The 21982-nt window shown below is 33.8% G+C and overlaps 1 protein-coding gene across 2 annotated transcripts in view; it reads left to right on the top strand.

The window, feature by feature from the left end:
• Positions 1–21982, top strand: part of Fur2 (furin-like protease 2) — a 234229-nt gene that overhangs the window by 141279 nt on the left and 70968 nt on the right. For both annotated transcript variants that reach the window (XM_085806945.1, XM_085806944.1), the window contains 2 exons: positions 6512–6831; positions 13658–13812. In XM_085806945.1, coding sequence (XP_085663071.1) covers positions 6512–6831; positions 13658–13812 — 475 coding nt within the window. The remainder of the gene's footprint in view (positions 1–6511; positions 6832–13657; positions 13813–21982) is intronic.

Below are 21982 nucleotides of genomic sequence, written 5' to 3'. Positions count from 1 at the left end.
TTGGGTTTTCTGAAATTTGTGCTGTTGGTGGATTTTTCTTTTCCTTAACGTTATCTTTCGCAGATGTTTTATGTTAATTCTTTATGTGGTTGTTTCGTAAAAATTATTTTGGAGAAACCCTGCTGTATAGTAATGGCAAAAAAAGCCTGTAGTTCAAATATTTTACGATGATCGTGCTATTATGTGGATAAAGCAGTGCTAACGTATTCCAAAAGTAGATTCCTTTTCTGTCTTGTGTGTTATTGATGTAGATTTCTAAATATTTATTTAGCTGTTGTTCTTGAGAGATTGAATAATGGAAATTGTATATGGTAGAAAGACAAGGAAATTAAGTGATTCTCAGTTTGGAAGATTTGTTTGATTTAATAATTTAAAAGTTTTTTTTTTAATTTTATTTTATTCTTTATATCAAACGGCAGGCATTTGCCTTTCTAGCATTGACCACTGCTAAGGCTTAAAGTGGTGGCCATTATAGCATGGAAGCACCTAATAGGCAGCCGCTGTTACCTCCTGTGAGGGGACAGACAACTTACATCCATGCCTTCTCCGGGTTTTAAACCCATATCGCAGACGGATTTCCTAGCCACTATACAAGTTTAAAAGCAGTTTAAAAGTAATCTTATCATTTTGGCTGTTCTGTGCTTCTACTTTTGCCAGCTTTAACCAGAATATGAATTAGTTTAAAATATAAACACTGAGTTAGTTTCAAAGTTTATTGAAGAACATTTGTCAGCTTAGCCTAACAACATATGTATTTATTTATTACTGCTACATGCTTGCTGCCAAAGATTTTGCTATTTGCTTGCTGACAAAGATTTGTGTCCTGTGCTTCTTCAAAAGTAATTGATCAGGGAGAGCCGCTGTTTAAGTTAGTTTGATGAGACTGTAAATTATCTTCAGTTTACTCTGATTTTGATAATAGTGAAATTGACAACAGTGAGACTGATATATTGACAAATATTTTAATTTTGAATTTTACTTTAGTTATGGTACTTCCTGCTAAGAAGTAAAATCAGAGGAAAATCCATTCGACTATCTTTTACGTTTTCTTTTAGCATAACCATGTCAGTTGTATCACAGGTTGAAAGGGCAACTTTTGAAGATTAAAAGAATCTTCTTTCTCTTCAGCAGTTTATTGCCTGACTAACCGAAAACCATAAGAGAAGAATACTACTTTAAAAAAATTTTTGATAAATTACTGTCAATATCTTCATATTCATCTGAAACGGTGTGAATTTAAAATTTTTGCATTTGCTTTAATCTGAATGGATTTTTATCATAGTTTCTATCATATTTGTTGTCAAAAAACTGTAACTAAAATTTTTGATATTTTTTCTGCATGGAGAAAAATAATATTTGAGCAACATTCATGCTTTAGCTTTGTTGTAAAATATATCACAGAGTTTGTGATAGTATTAAGAAAATTGAGAATGATGTTCTTTCCTAAAATGTACCAAGTTTATTTTAACAATCCATAAAAATTACAATACAGAATCTTCTGCCTGCATTTGCGTACATTGTTTTTTTTGGGGGGGTGGGATAATATTCTTTCTCTCATTCCAGCTATTTACCACCTGTCAGTTCAAAAGTCTGTTACTTTTAATTGTCTAGCAAATTCCTTGGCTTTTCTCACTAACATTGCTCAGCTGCTGGGAGTGTTCTTCAGTTGGACATATGAAATCCATTGTCAGAATCATTTTAAGTGCCCCACAACAAAACTCTTAAAATTTGGAAATGTTGAGAAGGTGAAGAGCTGACTGTCATTCTCAGAGAGAAAAGATGGTGTGTTTTGCCATTATTAAATTTTTTTTTTATTATTGTTGATACTCAAATGTGAAGGGGATACAGAAATAGATTTTTGGTGCTTTTATATTTCCTTGCAACTCTATAATCAAACATAGAAATAGAAAGAATGGTTCTGCAAATAAATGGAGCATGTGTGTCAAATGGAAGGTCTAGATCTCAAAATTAATGACTTAAACTATTCAAGATAAAATTGAGAAGAAAACTAGTTAGAGAGTAATTTTAGAGTTTATGCTTCTGGTAGAAAAGAATATTCTTTTAACAAGTGATTATGAGGAGATGGGGAAATCCAGTTAGTGGAAACACTTTAGTAAAAGTTGATATCCAAATATGTTACAATTGAATGAGCATGTTCATTAAGCAACAAAATCTAAGAGACTGGTTATGTACTTGGGTAAGCATATTCAAAATGAAATAATTAAGAGTAATTTTCCAATGAAATTGCCTCTGTTATGAAAAGTACCACAATCAGAAATTATTATTATTTAATAATTCTAGACTACATACCATCTGTAACGTCACAAAGAATAGTTGCATGAAATTTTAACACTCATGGATGTATTTTGCAAACCAATTTCAATTGAAAAACTTTCTTTTTGGATTCTGGAAAAGGTCTTGTAAAGTTACATCACATGCCAAAATTTTCTCCATATTTTCATGTAGATGCAATTTTATTGTTATATATTTGCTGTCCTATGTTGATTTGCATAAAAAACGATCCATGGGAAAGTTTATTTACTCCAAATAGCAGAAATACAATAGCCTGTAAATCATTACAGTGATATCAGTGGTAGTCTTTGTAGTGTGTGTTTTGAAGTAGTGCTTGAGTTTGTAATTAGTCTGTTTCATGTTCTCAGTGTAACTATGGGAATGGTAGGAAATGTATTCGCATTGAAAAGTAAAACTGCTTTTATCCTTCCAAAAGTTATGCATATGATGACTGCCCAAAGGTTGTGGATATCTATAAAATTCCACATTGAAAGGATACTTTGCGATTCACAGTGCACAAAAATGTCTGCCAACTCATGATGAATCTAATTTCGGGTTGAATGCACATTCAAGACAAAAAAGCAGTCAAGAGTACAAAGTGAGCTAGAAATATAACTTACTCATAGGCATTTTGGAGAATTTCAGGGATTTAGTGCCAAACTCTCACTGCTTGGAGGGTTAAACTTATTTAGATGAGGCAATAAAAATCTGTTTTCCAAGTTATATAACAGCTTAAATTCAGTCATTCATTCATGACTGCCATGAAAATAATATTTTTGCTCACAGTTATTAATATTTTTTTTTACTTGATAGGATCATAACTTGGAATTTGAAAACAATACCTTTTCCACTTAAAAATGTTGCTTTTCAGTAAAAACAACATTTCACAAAAATGGTGGTTGGTGAAGCATCTTTAGAGCCATAATCAAACCAAACAAAACGATTTTAGGGCCGTTATCAAAATAAACAAAGATAGATTTACGCAAAATAACCACTGGGCTTTTTATAGAAATGATTTTGCTAATGAACAATGTAATTCAAGAAGCTACTTCCCTTCTTATGCAACAGATTTAAGTTAGTGTATTTCTTTTCCTATTTCATGCATCTTTATTCTGAGTAGATGAGGAATTAATTTCTTGTTAAAAGTTATTAGTTGTCCTTCAACACTCCCATATTGTTCTTAAAGATTGAATAAATTTTTATTTCTTCAATTAATTATAGTAAAACACATGAATGCTATGTTCCTAAGGAGAATCTGGCTCATATTCACATTACGCACGGGAAAAGCCATGAAAATGACATTGCAGTCAGCCTGTTTACTTTGATTTGAGCTCTGGTCAGTCTGTCAGTATTTAGTGTCTTGTCCACTTACCTCATTAATAAATGAATGCTTGATTATTTAATGAATTTAATGTTAAGATTTCTAATTTAACAAAGAGTTATAAGATTTTTGGGTATTAACTATCTGTTTCTGTGTAATAGTGTGAATTTATAGTTGTGCCATGTTATTAATAATAACTTCAGATATTAATGATTTGGACATTTAGTGTGGTAAAAGGTAAGTGTGATAAAATCAGCTGTGTGCATTGGAGAAATATTCAGCTTATTTATTAGTGTAATTGAAAAAGAAATGCTATTTTTTTTTTTTTTTTTTTTTTTTTTTTTTTGCTATAATACCAAAGTGTAATAAATACAATGTCAATTGTATCCATTAGAATTCTGACAGATCGTATTAGAGAGATAACATGTTTCATGTTGCACATACAACTGGAACTCCTCAAAGTTTTACATAGAACTTTTTAATGTTTCTTTGTGGACAGTTGCATTTTCTTCATGACTGGCAATTTTCAGCTTGTCTACTGTATGGGGTTTATGAGCTGGACATTTAATTTGAGGAAACCTCACAGAAAGAAATGACTAGCAGACAAATCTGATGAGTGTTGAGGCCAAGGGACATTGTAAAGAGATCAGATTACACATTGGGAAAACATTTTTCAAATAATTTACATCGTAGTCCCTGCTATGTGGGCTGTCTCTCCATCTTATTGGAACCAAGTTTCTTCCACATTCGATGGATACAAAAAATTGAATAGTATTTGGAGGTAGCACTTTGAATCACCGTTACTCCTTCTGCTTTTGACACTGTTTACACTACTACTCTCACTGCCCCTGAAACAAAAGGTCAATTTCCATTTTTGAAATGCCACAACTTAGCACAATGAGGAGTTTCTGGTATAATTCTCAAGGGTTCTGTGCTACATCAAATCAATAGTTTTGCTTATTGACATAACCATCCAAATGGAAATGAGCCTCATCATTCAGCATCAATTGTAATATTATGAGAAGCAATAATTTTAAGCATTCTTTCACAAAAGTCTACATTTGACAAAATAACTTTGAAGCAGCTTTTTGACAATCATAATTTTGTATGGATAGAACTTCAAATTGTCATATAAAATCTGCCATAATGAGTGACAAGACAAATGCAAAGATGAAGCAAGATGCTTAGTGGAGGATTCTAGAGAACCGATGTTTGTATGCACTTGGCACAATTTGGTGTTCAGACTGTACAGGAACGGCCAAATGATATCTTCTTCGTAACCAATCCATTTATGCTAAATAATTCAACCCAGCAGAGTATTGCTTGAAATCAGGAATCATCCCATCATGTGCAACATTAAATTGACAATGGTAAAAATTTTGGGTACTAATAACAGAACTGGTATTTCTAGTGAACTTCTTGACAGTGCTTACAGGATACTCTACATTCCATTGGGTCCACCAGCGGCCAAGCGGTAAAGTTGCTGAACACTGGTAGTTCGGTCGGAGTTTCGAATCCTACGAACGGGCTGGCTGCATGGTCGTTTTCATGGTTTTCCCCATGTGTAACGTGTATACGAGCCAGTTTCCCTTAGAAAGTCCTCCACGAAGGCATCCCTCCCCTTAGGCAGATAGCCCTTGAGGCTTTGCCATAATCACACACACACACATCCTCCTCTACATTCCATTGCAACTCGGTTACTAAAACTGAAACCTCTGAACTACTTGTAGGCAGGTAGGAAACTGGTGTTGATCTTCACTTTCCCAGATACTATTTCCCAGTTTCAAAATATATTCTTTTGCATCATCCTATGTAGCAGTAACTGAAAAATAATATTTTTTATTAACGTTCTATGAAGAAACTATTAAAAGGATGAAGTCAGTAAGTTAGCCAATGATTTTAATATCATATTGCCAATTAGTATCATATCATTAAAAGTTTTGCTAATAAAATGCAAATATGCACAGAAGCTGGATTTCATAAATTTGTTAGATATTAAATTACATTTTTTGGGAGGAGCCATGTTATCTGAATTGCAAGAAGTATGATAAGATTTTTCTGGTTTGTATAATTTCATTGCTTAAAATAAATAAGAACATGCAAATTCTTATATCTTGAATGTAAACACATTATGAACGTTAATTGCATTAATGGTAAAAACAGTTGATAAGTTATTCATGTCAGGTTTGGAGGAATAGCTGAAAAGTTTCTCCATTATGCTTTTTCCTATTGAGTTTAACTTTTATGTGTGCTTTTGCTTAATATAAATAAAATTCAGGCCAATAAAAGAGGATGAATAAAAGTATTTGTTTCAAAGCATAATTAAAAGCAAAGTTAAATTACAAATATCTATCAGCTATTTATCTTCCTTTTTACTATTTTGCATATTTAATGTTATCAGAACAAAAAAAGGCTGAAAAAGAGAAATTTATCAACCTACAATTTTTATTCCGAGAAAAGTTCAATCTTGTTTATTCTCATAAAAGTGCAAACTTTATTACTGACCTGAATGTTGGTTTTATGAATGTTCATTGTGTATTTTGAATTTTAGTTCTTAAATCTTATATTCTATATCTTGGACACTACCCTTAATAAAAGGAGTGCCTGTGGCTGTATTTACAAATATTGTGTGTTGTAGTTGTATATGAAAGGAAAGTCTGCTTTAAGTGCAATATACATGTGGTTTTTAATTTACTTAGCATTGCATATTCAGAATAAAAAATCATATCCAGTAATGCCATGCTTAAAATACCTAATATAGGTCAAATCAATCAACATTTTTAATTCACAGGCATCATTTATGCCTTATAAGTTTGTGCATGATGATTAAATTATAATAAATGTCTACTTTTGTCCAAAAATTATTTGAAAATGTAATAAGCATACTGTATATTATAGAATTATACCTGCTGGTCACGGAGAGAAACTTGAAGCAAGCATGAATACCTCTTGCAAAAATTCAAAGAACCCTGTTATGTTCCTAGAGCATGTGCAAGTGAAAATAACTCTTACTTTTCATCCTCGGGGAAATTTACGTATAATTTTGATTTCTCCTTCTGGAACCCCTTCAGACATTTTACTTCCAAGGCCTCGTGATAAGCAGGAAGGAAGCTTCAAAGATTGGCCTTTTATGTCTGTTCATTTCTGGGGAGAAAATCCTGATGGAAACTGGAAACTTGTCATAGTTAATGATGGAAACCTAGTAACAAACATACCAGGTATTTTTCTGATGTTTTTTATAATTTATAATTTGTAGAAAAAAATCTGCATTTAGCTGATACTTTTTATTATAATTGCTGTAATTTTTATATGTATGAGGTGGTATCAAAAGTTTTGCAACTAGTTCTATAACATGCTAACAGCAGTGCAAGGTTACATGCATAGACATGGAGAGCATCGACCTTCATAAATCAGTGTATCACGCAGCATTGTCCTGTATACATCGGAAGCTGCGTAGCTGGCACTATATTGACCATATGCATTGCAACATCTGTGATTTCATCATGGGCAGCAGACGAGCAAACTTGAAATTCTGTGTAAAACAAGGCAAATTCACCACAGAGATCCTTAACATGATTCACCAAGTGTACAGCGATGCTGCAATGAGTCATTCAAGGTGTTCTGAGCAGCATGTGCAGTTTAAGATTGGAAGAACTTCATTTGAAGGCGATGAAAGATCAGGATGACCGTCAGCTAGCACAACACCTGTAAATGTGTACAGGTATGAAGGGTAAGCAGATCTTGTCTCGGAACGTTTTGACATCACTTCGTATATTTGTTATCTACGCATGTTTTTGGTGTTATTTTTGGTGAGATTAGAGTATGAAAATTGGTATATGTATCTCGTATGTTATAAAACATGCTTAATTTGTATAAGTTATCAAGTAGCTCATTGAGTCGGTTTGTAAGAGTAAGAATGTGAAATATTTTATAGCACAGTGATTGGAAATGCTGGAAGTAAGTTTTTCATTTTCACCAAGATAATAAAGCTTGATGTATCATTGCTTAATGGGATACCACTTCATACTGTTAACCTCTTAATGCATTCAACCAAGTTAATTCGTGTACACTGAACTAAATTATTTCTATGCACTGACGTAAACATGCTCAAGAATTTTTTTTTCAGGTATAAATACAACAGAATATATCTGCTATGTTTGGTGTGGTGTATTTAATTATGGCAAAGCACACTAGGGCTATCTGCCTAAGAGGAGGGATGCCTTTCGTGGAGGACTTTCTAAGGGAAACTGGCTCGTATACACGTTACACATGGGGAAAACCACGAAAACACCCATGCAGCCAGCCCGTTCGCGGGATTCGAACCTCATCTGCTATGTTTGAGTTAATGAAAGAGGTTCAGTTAAAATAAGGAATAAGAAAAATTGGTGGGATGAAGACCACTTTCTGAATTTTTACTGATGCATTAAATGTTTAAAGTTAACATGGGCAAAGAAAAATTGTTCTAGAATCAAAACATAAGATAAAGGTAATTCACTCTTCGTGTGCCTTCGTTCTTTCATGAAACTGCTTCAGTTTCTGAGTTGGAAATGCTTAAAGTGTATTTAAATATCTATGAAACTTTACAAATTTTGTTTTATGGTTCTGTGTTGTTGTGTCTATATTAACATGGCCAAAGAAAAATTGTTCAAGAATCAAAACATAAGATAAAGGTAATTCATTATTTGTGTGCCTTCATTCTTTCAGAAACATAGAGTTGGAAATGCTTAAGGTGTATTTGAATATCTATGAAACTTTAAAAAACTGTTTTGTCCGTATTACATGGAACAATGGTTGCCAGAGCCTATTCCGAAGAGAGTTATGGTTCTGTCCATTAATGGATTGGATTGGATTATTTAATTATGGCAAAGTACACGAGGGCTATCTGCCTAAAGGGAGGAATGCCTTTGTAGAGGACTTTCTAAGGGAAACTGGCTCATATACACATTACACATGGGGAAAACCACAAGAACGCCCATGAAGCCAGCCTGTTTGTGGGATTCGAACCTCGGACTGAACTACCAGTGTTCAGCGTCTTTACCGCTCGGCCACTGGTGTGCCCTGTCCATTAATGAAATAAGTTAAAAGTGCAGTAGTTACTTTTTGAGCAGGAAAACTTCTTTACTTTGCTACACAGTGTATTAGATATACTTTGATTACCCAAATTATCTCTGCATGCATGAAATTTCTCAGAAACTGTTTATAAATTGATTAAAATTATTGAAGGTTGTACACAGTATCAAATACATACATGTAAGCCAAAGAATGAAGAACATACAACATAAAACCATGTTTTGAAGGAAACAAAACTGAAATAATATGTAAGAGCAAGATTTTAGAATGTGAGTACCTAAGAAATAAATACACTCTTCGGGAAAGTGTTGTTTAACTTATACATACATAACACAGGGAAATATCTTACTCTCAGGAAGGTGGTTAATCAGAATTCACGTAATTAATTCCTGTCATTTGTCAATATGGGCTTCAAGACACAGGTATATATAGGATGAAATTTTGTTGTAAAATAATTCTTCCAATGGTGTTTCATAAGTTTCCTGTGAGTTTCACACCCAATTTCTCCGGCCACTTTATTTGCTCTGTACCATTAAACTGTTCATGAACTAATTACTTGATGTGAATGAAAGTCATGATAAATAAAATCACAAAGCCATTTGAGCATCTAAAATGCATTAGGACTCATGTGAATGTAAGACTTCATGTCAAAATCTCTGGACTGTTATAGATGCTCTGCTGAACATATGTATGGTAGCCTATTCTTTCTTTGTTATTCCTTTCATGGTGTCACATATTCACAGTTGTCTGAGCCATTTTCCATAGTGTTAGTACGATTATTTCATGCTCCTGGCTACTTCCAATATAAAAGCATTTATATTTGAATATGACACTGAACTTGGATTTGTCTATGAATTGTCTATGAAGAAAACACTGGCCCATTATAGTAGACATCAGTTGTGAGCTGTAGAGCAGTTTGTATGGGTCTGGGTCTCACTAGTAGCCTACTTGTTCGTATCTGGTAATTCAATCCAAATATTGTGGTAGTTTGAATCAAGGTGAACAAACTGGCTGTATAGGTGGCTTTTGTGGTTTTTCCTATGTGTAATGTGAATATGAGCCACTTTCCTTTAATCCTGTTCTTTTCCCTTATGTAGAAAGCCTCCAAGACCTTGCAATATTCAAATAACATAACCTATTCTGAGATGGGTCATCTTTGGATGCAAAGTCTTGAAACCCAATTGAGTAGGTTTTTTTCATAAAGTTTTTCTTGTTTTTAAAGTATTTGAAAAATAATTCATCATAAAATTATTAGTATATACTTTTTAAAAATATTTTCATAACGTACCTATGTAAACTATCTTGTATTTTAGTTTTTTTAACGATATTTTCTTTAAATAAGTTTTTATAAATTAGAGATACATTTGCTTTTTAACTTGTTTCAACAAGATTAATTTTTATAGCCTATGACATGAGTATATTTAGCCAATGCATCCACTTTTTTTAAAAAAAATCTCCGAAATATTTCCTTATTTTTACTTTTAAAGCTGTATTAAATCTTTTACCTGTCACTTTTTTCTGCCTTACCGGCTGTAAACTACTGTTTTTTTTTATTATCCTTAAATAGTTTACGAGTCTGTTTTCTGGTAAATTCTCTTCCTTTGTTTGTTTGAAGTTTATCTGGAATTCTTTCTTTAACTATTCTTAAAAGGCATTGATAATTACTGCCCAATTTTTCTTTTAACTTGAATAACCAATGCATATTTACTAAAACAGCTTTAATCAACATGTAATTATTATTATTATATGATGTGGACCTTTACATACCAAATAAACTTGCCATTCATCATCAATATGATATATATAAATTCTTAGATGTTTTCAAATTATGGGATTATATTTCATATAAAAATTTTGTTCACATAAAATTCTAAGGGGAAATTGAATATGGGAATCAAAAAGAAATATGAGAATAATTGAATTTATCAAATCAAAAAAGATCTACAGCAGTGGTTTCCAAACTATACTTCTCAAGAGTTCCAGTGTGTACTTCCCAAAGGATCCACTGCCCCCTAGATTTAAAATAAATAAAAAATACTGAAATTAAATAATAAGAAACAAGAAGTAGAACTAAAATAAGAAAACGGAAATTATATTCTGAATGGATATTTCTTGAGCTCAGTTTTGTAGCAGAGGACACATCTGCTACTACTAGTTTCAGAATTATTATAACAAGAGATGGACAGAGATACTGAGCAAGATGACAGTCTATCATGCATACTCAACTGCATGCCATGGTATAATTACCATTGCTGGAAATATATCTCCAAGTGATTTCTTGGAACTGCATACTAAGGAAGATTTTTTACCCTTCAAAAATTCCTGGAATATACGTAAAGCTTCTAAAAAATTAGCCTCATAAATACTGAGACTGGCTAATTGATTGGGAGTCACTTCAGAGCAAAATTTTCAGAGATGATGTATTTTCTTAATGAATCCTCTACAAGCATATTGTGTGTTTGACCCCTTTATGTGGTTTAGTTGTGTATTTATTATGGTTTATTTAACTATCGCAAAACACTCAAGGGCTATCTGCCTAAGGTAATGGATGTCTTCATGAAGGACTTTCTAAGGAAAACTGGCTCTTATACATGTTACACATGGAGAAAACCATGAAAGCGCCCATACAGCCAACCTATTTGTTGGGATTCGAACCTGGGACCGACTACCACTGTTCAGTGACTTTATACCTCGGCTGTTGGTTGGCCTTTGTAGTCAATAAGTGTTCATTAATAAAGTCCTGTGTTTTGGTCTACTTATACATTCAAATTCTGAAATATTAATATATATTTCTGGTAAAGATACATTCACTATTGATAGACTCAGATGCATTTATTCATTTTCCAGTAGGCAAATATCTGAATTTTATTATAAAATATTAATTTGCTTTATTTTGTATTCTGTTTTATAAAAGAGAAATTCTATTCAAAATTAGGCAGGAAAAAGAGAAATTCTATAAAAGAGAAATTCTATTCAAAATTAGGCAAAAAGCCTTAGTTTGGCAAAGATTTTAAATCAATTTTGAGGTCAATCAGTCATAGGCCCCCTTTCTTTAAGAGTAAAATGCTCCCAAAATTGATTATATGCAAAATCTGCTATATAATAAGGATGCTTTTTACTTAAACCCCAAGTGGTATGACTACCTTTATCCCATCAGGAATTTGTCTCTTGGTATATGTTAGCTTATAAATTAAAGTACTAGAATAGCTTTCTTAATGAAATAAATATCATCTTAATAAATGAAAGTTTATGAAAAAAGACACTAAAATAAGAATTATATAAATTTAGCTAATAGATGCTGTTTAAATACAGATCTTCATGAAAAGAATCAAAAAGGCCATGCGACTCAAGAGGGGTAATTTAAAATTGTGCATTGTTGTGTTTCATCCAGGCAGCCTAAAAATCAATTTTCAGGTTTTATCTGTGAAAGTGCAGAAAGATTGAAAAATTCAATGATGTGCAGAACAAGGATCATAAAATAACTTTGTGTCAATCAAGGATCATAAAATAACTTTTAACGTGTCATCTAAAGCATCATAAATAGTTTTAAAAATATTATCGACAAACCCTCCTTTTATGTAAATCTATTCTCAGCTTGAGCAACTGAATATGACTTGAGTTAAAGATGCTTTTATTATTTTGGAATAATATCATTTCAGTGTTTGAGTCACCTTCTGATAATTATAAGCCATAGCATTATTCCAGTTCACAGCAACTAAGACAAGAACTTTTGCGTCTTTGTGAACATCCATATTTTTTTCATATTCAACAGATTGAGGCTAAATCAGCAAATTTTTTTTTTTTTTTTTTTTTTTTTTTTTAAGATGCGAGCACTTTGATGCAAATTCACTGTTCTTTTATAAAGATGCTTATCCTTTGTGTAAATAATTCTCCATTAAGGAGGCTTGTTTTTTTTAAACCCCTTGTATAATAAATTATTTAGTGAAGCAAATGAAAATTGGACATAGCAGTGCTTTAACCTAAAACTGCTTGCAGTCTGATGAAGATTGCTTTCTTCAAGTTCCATCTTTGTGAAGGTGCAGGCCACTTACGCCCGGGCTGTTATTTTTGAGAAGAGATGGGTCTGAATGAAATCTCTGACAAATTTAAGTGCATAAAAATGTAACTGAGAGTTACTGCCATTAGCAAATACGTAAAAGTCATGCAAGATTTATTGTAGATTTGCAGTGTATGCTTATGTGCAGTAAAAAGTATTGTGGTAGTACAGATTTTTTTCTCAATTTTATTATTAATAAGCAGCCTCTTTAATGGTTACATTAAGAAGCTCCTCACTGATGAGCAAGTTCATGTATGTTGTATGTCAAGTGGAAAAACCAAGAAAGAATATTCAAATTGGGTGGGAATTCTAACATCAAAATTGAAGAATATATGTTTAATTTGATAAATTTTTTCATGTTTATATTTGATGTAAAAATAGATGTGAGATAACTTACCGTTGCCATATGTATAAAATATCTTTTGAATTTTCTGCATAATTGTGTTAATTTTTTACATCTTCTTTATTTTCTGTATTTCAAGTTGTATGTAAATGTTGTCTCATTTAGAGAGAGAATTTACAAATGATGTTTTTTGTAAGACTTCAAGGATGGCTTTCTTTCCTTAAAAAATGTGATAAAATGTCTTCTACTCTCTCTCTTTTTTTTAAAAAAAATGTATATAGATATAAAAACTGAAGAAATCAGATCATAAGCTTTTAGTGGAAATAGGCCACATTTATGAGTTCTGCTGCCTCGTTTTAATGAGATCTGAAATAAGCAGCTGATTTCTCAGATACAGGAAATGTAACTGAGTATCTCTGACCATCTTATTGGTGAGCACAATCTGTAAGAGACTAATTATTCTGGCATTTATTTCTTTATTAGTGTTTTGCTACATATTTATTATGTTTTAAATATTGCATGTAATGAGGAAAATTTTTATGAACACATATAATTATTATAAATCTTTTGATAGGGAAGCTTACAAACTGGTCGTTTGTGTTCTATGGCACTGAAGAGATGCCTTTCTATCTCTCACGTCTGAAGGAGCCTAAAAAGTTGTTGCACACTTCAAAACAAGAACATGCTCATCTTATTCGTGGTGTCGATCAATTCACAGAATTTATATCGGTATGTGTTAGTTGCCTTTCTTATATTTATTATTCTGATATTTTCAGCAATAAAGTAAGATAAATGTAAAAAGTGGATGAATAACTTTTGAATCATGAATGGAAGCTATGGAATTCATGTATTATTAAAGTGACTAAACTTTAGCAGATGATGCTGATGAAAGTACCTGCAATTACAAAATCTGCAGATTAGGTCTACTTTCTGAAAAATGTGAAAGAGACAAAAAAGTACAAATTTGAAAACTGTAGAGCACAAAAAATTAACGGAAAAGGACATCTTTGCAAAGTAAATATAGCAGTTAGTAGTCTGTCAACACATTTTTTTTGTAAATGCTGTTTCGTTCATCTACATGTAGACTATGATGGTTGTGTTATAGTAAAAAGTCCTGTTGATATAAATGTGACATTGACATGCATAAGCAATTCTTGATTATCAGATATTCATGTCTCATGTATTTGTCATTCATATCATGATGCATATGACCATCATCAAATTACTATTTGAGCAAAGAGTGTTTTGGAGATAGCATAGCTTTACTGTGAATTTGGACAAAATGCTGGAGACACTGGTGGCATTTGCGGTTTTCTCTGTGTCAAGCATAATTTTGTCTGCATATGGGTTTGTAACAGATTGAGTGAATACAGAACTGATGATAGCTCAATAAAATTTATCAAAAGGATACTTCACAGTTCTGGGATTTTCCGCAAAATACTCATAGAGCTCTTCACAGTATAAGGTATTTCTCCTACCTTCTTAGTATGCCTTCGTGGTGTAGTGGTCAGAACGCTCAACACAAATTCAAGAGGTCCGTAGTTCAAGTCTGGGTGAGGGCATTGCTCATTTTTCATCTTTCCTGCTTAAAAATAAACCTATTAGTCTCTACAGTGGTGCCCAAACTGAAAAAAAATGGTGGATAATGATTCTCCACCACTAGGACTTGGCGAATGGATCCCCTAAAACCCCAGTTGCCCTTTAAAAAGAGGAGTATGTAAGTTATTTCTCCCTCCTTAGCATGCCTTTGTGGTGTAGTGGTCAGCACGCTCGATGTGTATTCAACAGGTCCGTGGTTCAAGTTCCGGCGAGGGCATAGCTCATTTTTCATGTCTCCTGCTTCAAAATAACTTAATGTCTCTACAGCAGTAGTACAGAGTACAATCAGTAGTTGCACTTCAAACTTTTAAGAATGTTAAACACAATGTAATAAAGGCACATCTAAAAGGCAAAGCTGTCACGAATATCTTAATACTCCAAACTCAGCTCTGAACTAACACCTGCTCAGAAATTGATAAATTGATGCTTTTCCCAGTCTTATATAATTTTCTCCTAGCTGAGAGATTTCTAGTACTTTTCCTTTCTTGAAATTACTGGAAGACATATGATGGCCAGATACGGTTACAACTACATACATATAGCATCAATTACAGTTATTGAATTACAGTGCCCATTACAGTTATACTTGGACCAGACCAAAGTGTCACCACATGATCGCAAATTTCCTCGACGTTTGACAATCTCTCAACATTATTCAATCTCTCAACCGGTGTTAGGACTTGCCCCTGTATTATTTTTCTGACAAAGCTTCACTTTTTAGATTCTCTGGTTACATTATCCAAAAATAAATATTGTAATTTCACTAAAATTATTTACATACATACAAAATTCGTAACATTGCCTCTTTCTGCCCATTTGTAGATATGATTGTACTACCCATCCCATGCAGTACAATCAATGGACAGCAACCCATACTTACAACTAAAGAAAAATCAGTACAATACTAAAACAATATTTTCAAATCAAATACTAGTTGATGAATGTATGCATGAATTTACGGATTTTTATACACTGGTCATCAAAATTAAGGATAATGAGAAAAAAATATGCTCACTAAGTTAATGTTACAACCAGTGCCCATTGCTGTAATTATTTATGTTAGTTAAATACAAATGAGCACAAAATTCCACTTTCATGCATATGCTAGCATCAAAAACATGCAAACTTGGTGATTGAAAATGTGGTGCACAGTGGATGCATGTTGGAATTTTCATGTGTAGTGTTATTTAAAGTGAATTTGTTTCAGAGAGTGATCAGTATTTTGTAGTTATGGTTCAAAGGCATTATTTAAGTGAAGGTCAAATGTTGCGAATAATTGGTAGAATCAAGGGAGGACAAACACAGATAAAAGTCACCCAAGATTTAAATATCCTTAAAGTGTCATATCAAGAGTTGGAGACCCTTTTTAAGCTCTGGATCTGTTGATAGACAGGCTAGTAAAGGGCGACCAAGAGCAACAACTGCATCAGAAGACCATTTTTGGTCATTGTTGGCTCCAGGAAAATGTGAAGCGACTACAAGAGGTTCAGTTTTAGACCTTCACACTGCCACAAGAACTTGAATTAGCTATTCTACTGCTGAGTGATGGCTTAACGAGGTTGGACTATATCAAGAAAAACAATGGTTTGTGTCCCACTCACTTGATTTTAGAGGGGCCCACTTAAACTGGTGCCATTGCCGTGCTCAGTGGAGCCAAGATAACTGGGCCCAAGTATTATTCAAATATATTCTGAATAGTGATTGTAGATATGTTTTGATCTGGAGAGAGGAAGGAACATACAACTTGCCTTCCCTTGTCTGTGAAATACCTCTTTTCCATGACTACTTTTTGATGGTTTGGGGAGCAATCATGACAAATGGCAGCATTGAGTCGCATATCTTCCAAGAAGGTTCTATAGCCACTCGGAGATATGTGAACGAGGTATTGGAATTCCAATTTAGTTTAGGGTTGCTGTTGCCCCAGAGTTTTTGCTAATGGATGACATGCTCAGCCTTATCAAGCATATTTGTTGTCAGAATATTTGCAAACAGAAGATATCACTCGAATGGATTTGCCACTTTACTCACATGATTTGAACCTAATTGAACATGTGTGGGATGCCTTGGGGCACCAGATTCCTCTCTGGACCCTCCATGAACTGAAAAGTGCTATTTTAGAAGAGTTTCATGCAATTCCACAAGACATGATTAACACATTGGCAAAGTCCAAGAAATCAAGATATGAGGTATGCATATCTGTCCAAGGTGACCATATACCATATTAAACTAAAATTTTGGACTCAAGAGATGATTTAATTTTTCCATCATTTTCCAATTTTGTATCAGTTTGGTTTTAATTTCAATATTTTGCGAATAATCAATGGCCAAGCATCGTAATTTATGTTTACTAATTGTACTTTTGTACATATTTCTATTAATAATTTTTCATTAAGTATCAGTTATGTTTTATTTAAGTCATTATGCTTTAATTTTGATAAAGTATGTACAAATAGTGCCATGGTTTTAGTGTACTATTTACACTATATAAGTTGTGGGGACTACATACAATGGCTATAGTAGTTAGGGGTCAGCCTGTCGTAATGAATGACTTTAGGCTTAGAATTTGATGACTTACAGATCTGAGCTAAGATGTCGTACAGGCTGTTTAGGAACCTGTAAGGACTGTCCCAAGGTGACTGTAATTTAGGAGAAAGACCTTTCCATTGACTCAGATTCCATGACCACACCTTGTCACCTTCATTGAATCAATGTTCTGTAGCTCTAATGTCGTATCAGGTCTTCATCTTCTCTGTCGCCAAGTTGGCTCACTGTCATGCAAAATTGTCCATCACTTTAAACCGTGCCTGCAGAATTTTGAATGTTTTCCTCTGGTGATGAAGGTGCATCAGGAGACCAAACAAGAGATAACAAGGTCAGATGAATCAAAGGACATCTGGGATACGGAATGGCCAGTAGTCTCATGGATAGCACTGAGATAGGCTAGTAAGAACAGTTGTAACTTCTGGTCCCTGTTCTGTTGGTTTCTGGAAACCATCAGCCAGAGGTTATTAACACTAGAACGGTGGTAGGGGTCATTTTGACCCCTGAACACTTTTGACCATTGAATATTTTTGTTTTATTGGAAGAAATTGTTTGGAATTTTTTGACTTTTCCTAAATAGATAACAAATATTTGTAAAAAAATTTTCAGTATTCTAGGTTTGTTAGTGTTTGAAATATTGGCATGTATTCCTAGAACGGTGGACGGGGGTCATTTTGATCCCTTTACTTTTAGCCTTCTTTCTCTTCAAGGCATTGTCAAATAACCCATGAAAAACATTAATAGTTTATTTTAAAAAGAAAATAACTATTTTTGAAAAGAAATGTAAGCATGTTTGTAATTATCTATTCATTTGAAGAAAATACTGCAAGGAAGGTAGATGCAGGGTTTTTCATGCTTACATTTCTTTTCAAAAATAGCTTATTTTACACATGTATTTTCTCGTTTGTTAGTTCAGCTTACTTACTGCAGGTGATAACAGTTAGGACAGATGTTTTCTTGGTAATCCCAAATCAGTATTTCAGTACATATGAATTATGGCATCTTCATTATCACCTTTCCTTTATGCTCTGAGAATCATATGCTAAAATATATTACCTATCGTTTTCTGATATTTGTATGTTTGAAGAGTAATAGGTGTTGGTGTAGGTGTATTTAATTATGGCAAAGCACACTAGGGCTATCTGCCTAAGGGGAGGGATGCCTTCATGGAGGCCTTTCTAAGGGAAACTGACTCTAAAGAGTAATAGGAGCAAAGAGCTTATATTTACATTCCTTGTGGTCCGAAGCATTGAGAATACCATTTTGTAAAGAAACTATATCAAGAGATAGATTCAAAGAAATAAAATGATTTTTAAGGTTCAATGAGAAGACTGCAAGATCTACTCGATTACAGACTGATAAATTTTCTCTTGCATCAGACATGTGGAACAAATTTGTTAAAAACTGCAAAATTTGCTACCGGCCAGGACAAAATATTACAGTTGATGAACAATTATTTCCATCTAAAGCTAGGTGCAGATTTACACAATATATGCCTAATAAACCTGACAAATTTGGAATAAAATTTTGGATATTTGTTGACATTGATACTAAATACCTCTTGAATGGATTTCCTTGTCTAGGAAAAGATGAAACAGCAAATCCTCAATTATGTTTGTCTGAAAGTGTTGTCATAAAATTAATGGAGCCACATCTAAAAAAAAGAGGAATATTACCACAGATAACTATTTTAGTAGCATTAAATTTGCAGAAATGCTAAAATCAAAAAATAAACTATGGTCGGCACAATGAAGAAAAAACACATGTAAAGAAAATTGATATAAAGAGAAAAAAGTGTCAGGTACAGAGATGCAATGGAAACAAATCTCAAGAATATTGTGCATCTTGTTCCAAAGTTGTGTGTGGAAAATGCACTGGAAAAATTGTTAAAAATGATTTTTGTATCAACTGCATTAATTCTTAATACGTATGTGTAATCCCTAATATTTTAAACATTAAATAGAATTGAAACAAAATGCTTTACATATTCCATTCAGCTACACATATAGTGATATAACTGAATTTTCAGAGAACATTTCTCATTTCTGGATTTAGAGAGTACATCCTCCAAGTAAGTACATAGAAAATATTATTATATAAATTGTGTTTTATTTTAGTTAACATTAGTTTTATTTTGTGAAACTATTTATTTGAAATCAATTCTTATGTCAAATCAATGAGTTACTTGAGTAATTGTAGTATGATCCAATTGATCGCCATGTACTCGATACGTTTACAGTATTTTAAAAGGTCAATAAATTACCATGTGATATTAAATATAAATTAGGAAATACATATAAAGTACATATTTGTGCCAATGTATGGCATTTAAAATTGTTTTACTGTTTATTTTATAAGGTATTTTTCCTACTTTCCTAGTGTGCCTTCGTGGTGTAACGGTAGCACGCTGGGTCGGTATTCCAGAAGGTCCGTGGTTCGATTCCCGGCGAAAGCGGTTGCATATTTTTCATCTTTTCTGCCTCCAAAAAAATCCTAACGTCTCTAAAGTAGCACCTGAACTAAAAGGGTTGTGGATGATGATTCTCCGCACCCAGGATTTGGCAACTAAGTCCCTTGAAACCCTAGTCGCCCTTTTTAAAAGGGGAGTATATAAGGTACTTCTCCCACTTTCCTAGCGTGCCTTCGTGGTATAATGGTAGCTTGCTGGGCCGGTATTCCAGAGGTCCATGGTCCGATTCCCAGCGAAGGCGGTTGCATATTTTTCATCTTTTCTGCTTCTAATTAAGCTAATGACTACAATTTCAGTACTTTCATCGAAGGGTTAAAGTGGCCCCTTACCGCCGTTCCAGAAGTTAAGATTTTCCCGCCGTTCTAGTGTTAAGGATGGTTCGGTAAAACCTCCCCACCGTGCCATCTGACTGAGGATGTAAAGATTCATTTGGGTTTTGTTGATGCTAAGTAGCTTGCAGAATTCTTTAATTGCAGCTGAGGCTACTTGGTGAAGTAATCAATGTTAACACAGATGTATTTTTTACCGCTAGCAGTTTGTTGCAGAGGTGACAATATATCAGAGGTGATATGTTCAGAAGGCGCTTTTATATTGTATTGTTGCAGCTTCCTTCAGCTGCGTTTCTTTGGTCCTTTCTGACCTGCTCAGGCATTACAAGATTGGCAGCACTTTTTCTCGTCAGCCCTTGCATTACTGCAGTAGAAGTGCTCTCAAACTCTATGCAAAGTCTTCATTATTCTGAAGTGGCACCCAGTCGGATTGCTATATAGTTCTTTAAGGGCATCCAGGATTTTGGAAGTGTCATCTGTTATCGGAATGCCTTTCCATTATCGGATTCAAACTTTCGGTACAAGATGTGGTTCCAAATATAGAGCGAGTACCAGAGAGCCAAGTATTATTTAATCTTAGGAATGTCCTGCCTAGTAGGATATTACTGAGATGAAAATGCCCTGCCTGGTAGGTTTTCTATTTGAAGATTCCATTAAATCAATCACAGTTTTAATATCACCATCTTCCAATTGGTGTTTCTTGACTTTTTTGTGACTGTATGAGTCTGGGTCACACAATGCTGAATTCATAACTTGATGTACAATCAGATCAGCTTAGATCTCACTTTGACCCTAGAACAGTATCAGCAGCTTTCTAGGCAGGCTTTCTAGACTGGGTGTCAGTGTTTCCATGTGATGATCCCTTCCGATGACAGTGATGTAATATTTCTGAAGTGTTTGTGTCTGTCTGGCAAGTCTGGCAATTTGGTCTTTGGGATTCTTGAGATTTAAAAGCCATGTCAATAATGCGTGATCTATGTGGAGCAAGAATTTTCTGCAGTAGAGAAAATGATGGAAATATTCTACAGCTTTAACTATGGCAAGGAACTCTTTTCTGGTGACACAGTAATTCCTTTCCGGCTTAGATACACACTTGCTCCAACACATTCTAGAACGTTTATTTCTTGGGACAAAATAGTGTCGATACTTTTCATTGCTTGCATCTGAGTCAGGAATAAATGGTTTGGCCAACTGAGGATATGTCAGGATTGTCTCAGATGTTAAAGCTTCCTTCGGTTTGCTTAATGGATCCTCACATTCTTTTAATCAGCACTTTTGCTTGCTCTCTGTCAGCTTGTGAAGGGAGCTTACAACATAAGAAAAGTCCTTCACAAATCTCCTATCGTAGATGCAAAGCCCTGGGAAGTTTCTCAACCAATGGAATTTTGGGGGCATCTCTATTTCCTCTTTTACCTGCTTTAATCTTTTCTTGAAATTACTTGATGACTCCTTCCATCTTTCTTGACCCATTTTCATCTGTTCTTGGCCAGATTTCATCCCTGCTTTTTTGGATTACACTATCCCTTTAATCTCTTATTTGAATGCAGCAAAGGCTGCCACTAGCTAACTGTCTTAATTGCTGCTCCATCACCCTTGTCACCAGCATTCAACCCCACTCCTCACACCAAAATGCGTATGGGTTCATGGCAGATTTCATGCACACAGAACCAATGATAGCTTGATGAAATGAATTTTATCACATGAAACACTTCACAGTTCTGGAATGTTCCCCCAAAATGCTTGTACAACTCTTCACAGTATTACAGAGTACAATTAATATTTGCACTTAGAACTGTTAAGAATATTAAAGACAGTACACTGTAAAATGCATCTAAAAGGCAAAGCTGTCATGGATATCTCAGTACTCTGAATTGAGTTTTGAACTTATAACTGTAATGTATGTAACTGTATCTATTATTATTATTAATAACTGTAATATAGAATTATTAGAGTAGCAATG

The sequence above is a fragment of the Stegodyphus dumicola genome, chromosome X1 (assembly GCF_044657685.1).
Source record: "Stegodyphus dumicola isolate Sdum_Otavi_A_Nest chromosome X1, ASM4465768v1".
Lineage (NCBI taxonomy): Eukaryota > Metazoa > Arthropoda > Arachnida > Araneae > Eresidae > Stegodyphus > Stegodyphus dumicola.
Note: the sequence above shows the minus strand (reverse complement) of the source record. Positions and strands in the feature narration are given on the sequence as shown.